Here is a 6000-nt window from a genome sequence, read left to right on the forward strand (position 1 = left end):
ACAGGCTCACCTGACCCAATGCTTTCATAATTATTTCACTTCATTATATTTTATAATGCTTTCATAAATATAGATTTAGTTCACATAAAAACTTAAATTACACCTGACTGTCTTATTGCTCTCAGAATATGAATGGACCTTTAAGGAAAAACCCATTAAAAAAAAAAAAGATTAATTCCTTTTCAATGACCTCATTAAGAAGAGACAATACCAAGCCTAAAAGTGGACAGCAGACTATCTTACAAGGAGAGTATACCAAGGACCGTGCACAATCTTCTAGGATAGTCTTCTATATAGGAGTATTCAATTTTCTGTGGGAAATGTGAACACAAAGTAGATAAACACAGTTTATCTAACTTCATGGCAAATTATATTAATTAAAGTATAAATACAAGAGCAAGTTTTTCCCCACGTAGTTTATCAAGAAGTTTGCTTAGGTAGGATCTTAAAAAAAGAAAAAAATCAAAAAAGAAGACCAGGGACCTGAGAACAAAATCTTGAGTTAGAGATTTTAGTTTCTAGGCTGGGCTCTGCCTGCCAGTTGCTTTTCAGATCCCATTCGAATGTATGCTGCTCAGTTTTCTCTTATTAAAGGATAAATAGACCACCACAATGGTATTAAAATACCATATTGAAAAAGTAACTTATGATCCAGAGACCAAAATGCCAATATAGGAACCAGAAACATTTCAAGCTCTTTAATTAAAAGATTGGTTTCAAGTGGCACTAATATTTAATTATATTAATTTATATTATTATATATATTTATATTATATTTATATTAATAATATTTAGTTAAAAGATTGGTTTCAAGTGGCATTAATATTACTGGGGTCCTAAGATGTTCAGCTTTAATCCACATTATGTAGCAATTCAGAAAGGCTTTTGGGTTTCGGGATTGAGAGAAAATGGGGTTTTCTGATTCTGCTTTTTGGGAGGCTGTCTGTAGTTCATATCAATTCCAACTTTAGGGTGGCCAAGTTGCCTTAAGGATCTTTAAGTCAGTCAAGTTCAGTATAACCCAGAGGTTATTGAAATGGTCATTCTCAGCTTACTATATTAACAGACCAATAGTCTGGACCTTTGTTGCTTCATTCTATTCCAGATGTCAGGGTTGAAGCATGTTTGCCTATTTACTGCCATGGGGCTTTGCCTGGGCATCTTTTTGGTCCCTGACATGTAACCCAAATGCCATTACTATTGTATAACTTGTTTATAAACCAAATCAGGATGTAAACAACAGCTGGATTCTTATTTTAAAGGAGTCACATGATTCCAGGGAGGGAAATCAGCTTTCAGAAGTTTGCCTCACATTGGATTTGGTCTGTGGTTTCCCATTATAATGCAGGAAAGCTACATGGTTATTAAGGGTTGGGTTTGAATCAGCTACTCAGGCAGTCACATGCCCACAGTCAAGAATGACCTCACTGAGCAACTCGTGTTTCTAGGATGTTAGGAAATTCAGACTTGCTGAAAGACCTTGTCCTTACAGTGTGAGGATGTCAGTGGTTGATATGATTCAGCAGCACATTCTCATCTGAATTTCAAAACAGTTGGTCTCTTGCTCAATGGGACACCCGAATTTTATATCATGGACTTGCCACAGTCTTCAGAGTAGCTTAATCCCTGAACCAGTTCAAATAGATTAAAATTAGATCTCCTTCTCTCTCCAAGAAAATCATCTTAGATGAGTTGGCATTTTCAACACACCAAGGCTTTCATTGCCCTTAGTGAATAAGACAGGGGATTCGGCCTTAGTGATTATGATTCTGCAGGCCAGGGGGATTCTGCAGGATTATGATTCTGCAGGCCAGTTTCACATAGCCACATCTGCTCCCCAGCTCCTCTTCTTGGTACCAAGCTGAAATTTGCACTTTGTTTGGCTTCTGAGTTCTGGCTTCTGGGTCTGATTGAGCCTAATATTCCAGTCCCATCTGGTCATGGACAAAGCAATCATCTATATAATTGGAAGACATTATTAATAGGTATATCAGAGTAAAGTTTTTTTTTTTCCTTTTCTGGGTCATTTAAGGACAGTTCCCATGGGCTCCTGAAAAAGTTTATTCTGCTAGAGGACTATCTGCCCAGAGCTTAATGAGATATTAATGCAGAGCCTAATAGAAAACTAAAAGTCATTCACAGGGTTGTCTCATTTTCTACACTTCATTTTTCACTAAACAAACCCAATACGGACTTGAACGTCTGAAATTATTGAAAAAAAAAAAAAAGGTGGGAATGATTCACTTTACAAAGATTCACTAATTATGAACTTCCCTAGTGCATTTAAGTCACTCATTTGTTGAAGTTTGTGTATTTGAAACAATCTGTTTCAATCAGCTGTTGTTTTTAAACAGACCAGGATCATGTTCTTTAAATAGAAATGGAAATAAGTTATTAAAGGGTAGAATTCAGAATTACTCAATATTGTTATCATCTCATTCTAGTTCCCTTTCTCCTTTCACAAAAGAAAAGTTCTTTGAAGGGGCTCCTGGGGTGGGGGCAGGGAGGAAGAATTTGGCTCTTTACAGTTAGCTAGACCTCATAGGCTAACATTTTCATCTTCCTCCATGCCCTATACGGACTTTCCACTAGGAACATCAGTACCCTGATATGGCTTTGTAATTCTCGAACGAGTATTTTTAGAACTGTCCATTCATACAAGATAACTCTCTTGAATTTCAGAATTTTTATCTACTTGGGAATTAGTCAGCATTGCCTTGCTTTCTTCATTCATATCTACTCTTGATGATTTTTTTCTTTAGTCTGAGAGAAAAGACAGTTTAAGACGTGAGGTTTTATGAAGTCATTTGGTTTGGGATGGATGTTTGAGGGTTAAGGGAGGAGTATACTCAGTAGCTCCAGGCCTCTCCTGAGAAGTCTGGAAGTAGAACCATTGAGCCAAAGCTGTGGGCTTAAATTCTAGCTCTGGCAATTATCAGCCATGGGACTTTGGACAATGGCTTTGAGCCTATGTGCTCCCGTGTAAAATTAGGACAATATGTAACATTTATAACGTAGGGTTGTAGAGAAGACTGAAAAATTATGTAAAACACTCAACACAAAGCCTGGAACATCATGGCTATTACTGTTGATGTTATTAGTGTCTTGGACGACAGCATTGTTCTTGTCAGGTCATGCCATTGCCAATGTTACTTGCTTTGTTCTCTAGTTCTTAGAGTCACTTTCCCTCTGGCTAAAAGGTATAGTAGCTATTCTATTTCTGTACATATTGGCCAGTTAGCTTAACCAAGGTGAAACTAGGTGTGTTTGTGTACGTGAAGGTAATAATTTCCAACATGGACACCAATCTTAAATCTGATTTCAGAAGTTCTGTCTAAAAAAAAAAAAACACACACACACACACCAAATATACTTCATGCTTAGACAAATTTATATGGGAAAAATGATAGGCTAAGTCAGAAGTTATTACTGTTACATGTTAACATTTTTTGTTAACTCAAACTAATTTCCTTAATATGAACTTAGATAATGTTTAATTTGGATAAAGTGCACATCATTTTGGATGAGATGGTGTTAAATGGCTGCATTGTGGAAACAAATCGAGCAAGAATTCTTGCCCCTCTACTCATTCTTGATAAAATGTCAGAAAGCTGAATGATAGAAGGCTCTGCCAGACAACATCAACCTGTAAAAATGGGAATACCTCTCAACATCTGTAGCCCAAAAAATGTGGAAGACTGCACACTGCAAAAGGGGGTGTCCTTTCAAAGACATTTTAAATAGGTGTTTTCCATAGTTCCTAAATGGAAAACAAAGCTGTATTTTAAAATATGGTCTACAAAGAAAAATTTTCTCTGAACTAAGAGACGAGTTTTATTTTCTAAACATAAGCATTTTTTTCCCACCTGTTCAAATTTTTTTGAGTTCTGAGGGTAACTTTTTTGTTCTCTGCTTCCCTATGCACATTTAATTCAGGATTAGCAGCATGGGAAGAACATGTAACAACTATGAGCCAATAAAATTTTAAACACATAGTACTTTGAATGTTTTCTAAATGCTCTTTTTCCTTAAAATGTTTTTAAGTCAAAACTTTACAAAATTGTGTAACTAATAAAAATTGAGAATTAAATTTTATTTGCCAGTTTCTAAAAAGCCTGATAACCGTATTATTTGCACTTGGCAATTATGATGTCATCATGTTATTAATTCACTTATAATGTTACTACCAAAAATGAATGGTTACACATTAAAATGGTTACAACCATCCTTTAGGCCATATTGTAAATGGTTTGTCTTATTAGTAAACTTATCTGTAAGTGAAATTTGCTTTAGTTCAAAGTCTAAAAATAGAATGTAAGAGAGTATCTCTTTTGAGGTTGGCATGATATGAACCCTTCTCCCCTGCCTCCCTAACTCATTCCTTCTCTTGGAATGTCCTGAAGCAAAGAAAACTAAGTCACTATAGAAAAGCAATGGTCTGACCTTTCCAAATGTTCCTAGATGGGTTTGCTACTTGAGTCAACAGTAAAGCATACAGAATTGTCTTTGGTAAAAGCATGTTTTATGTGCATATTGGGAAGGAAGGCAGATATAATGGAGGAAAGAGAACTACAGTCTTGGTACATTAGGATACTGCACCATCCTATGGAATTCTAAGAGTTTTCATCTACAACACTCTATCCTCCAAAAGAAGACATAATGGACATTCCAGGTATTGATGATTCTTTCGGTACTCTTTGCCTTTTTTTCTTTCTTTTATATGTGGGGGGTGAGGGAAGGATTTCTTTTAAATCTTTATTTCTAAAAATCTATTTACATATTTAAAGTTTGCATCTATAAAGAGCCAGGCAACCAGTCAATAATGGATTCTAAAAGCAAACCTAAGCTGTTTTGAACTCATTCAGAAAGGCTGAAGGCAGGCTTCTGACCACCAGAACAGCAAATGCTACGCGTGTATAGACCTCCCTTTGCCTTAAGTAGCCACGGTGTGGGGAAAGCCTAGTCTAGATCAAAGTGCTCTGGAGGTCTTTCTAAGACATAGTTGGGCAACACTGTCCTAGTTGGTAGGCACTGAATCAGCAGCACAGTCAGGTAACTGCTGAAACTGGTACACCAGAAGTAACTAGGGAGTGAACAAAATTAATTTTTAGGTCACACCAAAATAGCACTTGGATAACATCTTGGCACAGATTTTCGTACCTTTAGAGAATAACAATTAAAAAAATACTAGGTAGATACCAAAGGAAAGAAAGCTGAAGAACCTAATATATGTGGAGACCCTGGCAGATGTTACCTAACACTTGACACATGCAAAGTGAACTGTAATAGGACTATCTGTTCTTCTAGACTGTGTCATCATTTCCCTTCAAGTTTACTGCTGAAACGTGATGAATAGCTTTAAGTGATTTTCACACTCAAGAAATTTATGCCTCAGATTGGTCAGCTTTATCTTGAAGACTCCTGACATTTCATTTACTGAATGTATAAGACTCATCAATTTTACCTGCTATGGCGATGTGCTAGACCAGGATTCAGCAAACCTCTTCTGTAAAGGGCCAGACAGTAAATACTTTAGGCTTCATGGGCCATAAGGTCACTGCTGTAAACACTCAGTTCTGCCACTGTAGTGTAAAAACAGCCACAGATAAATACGTAAAGGAATGAGCATGGCTGTGTTCTAACAAAACTTTATTTATTTATGGACACTGAAGTTTGAATTTCATAAAATTTCCACATCATAAAATATTCTTCTTCTTTGGCTTTTTTTAAACCACTTAAAAATGTTAAAACCATACTTAGCACTTGGGCAATACAAAGCAAGCAGCAGGCCATCGTTTGCTGAGCCCTGTGCTAGATTAGTCTTGATAAAAGATGGGTTATTGACAGACATTTTACAGATTTAGATAAATGGCAATACTAAGCACATAAATTGGATTTTAACTCTAACACTAGTATGATGTTTTAGTCATGCATCCATGACTTCATTAAGACAATCACCACCACTATTTTTTAGATTAAAGCATAGGTCATACATTTAAA

At 36.2% G+C, this 6000-nt stretch overlaps 1 protein-coding gene across 3 annotated transcripts in view; it reads left to right on the forward strand.

Moving 5' to 3' along the window:
• The window catches only part of AP4S1 (adaptor related protein complex 4 subunit sigma 1), a 52591-nt gene extending 48359 nt beyond the window's left edge, over positions 1-4232 (forward strand). For all 3 annotated transcript variants that reach the window (XM_004755150.3, XM_004755151.3, XM_045067713.1), the window contains exon 6: positions 3487-4232. In XM_004755150.3, the coding sequence (XP_004755207.1) occupies positions 3487-3615 (129 nt within the window). In that variant the 3' untranslated portion in view covers positions 3616-4232. The remainder of the gene's footprint in view (positions 1-3486) is intronic.
• The last annotated feature ends 1768 nt before the right edge of the window (positions 4233-6000 follow it).

Source organism: Mustela putorius, unplaced genomic scaffold (assembly GCF_011764305.1).
Source record: "Mustela putorius furo isolate JIRA1106 unplaced genomic scaffold, ASM1176430v1.1 tig00003898_pilon_pilon_pilon, whole genome shotgun sequence".
Classification (NCBI taxonomy): Eukaryota; Metazoa; Chordata; class Mammalia; order Carnivora; family Mustelidae; genus Mustela; species Mustela putorius.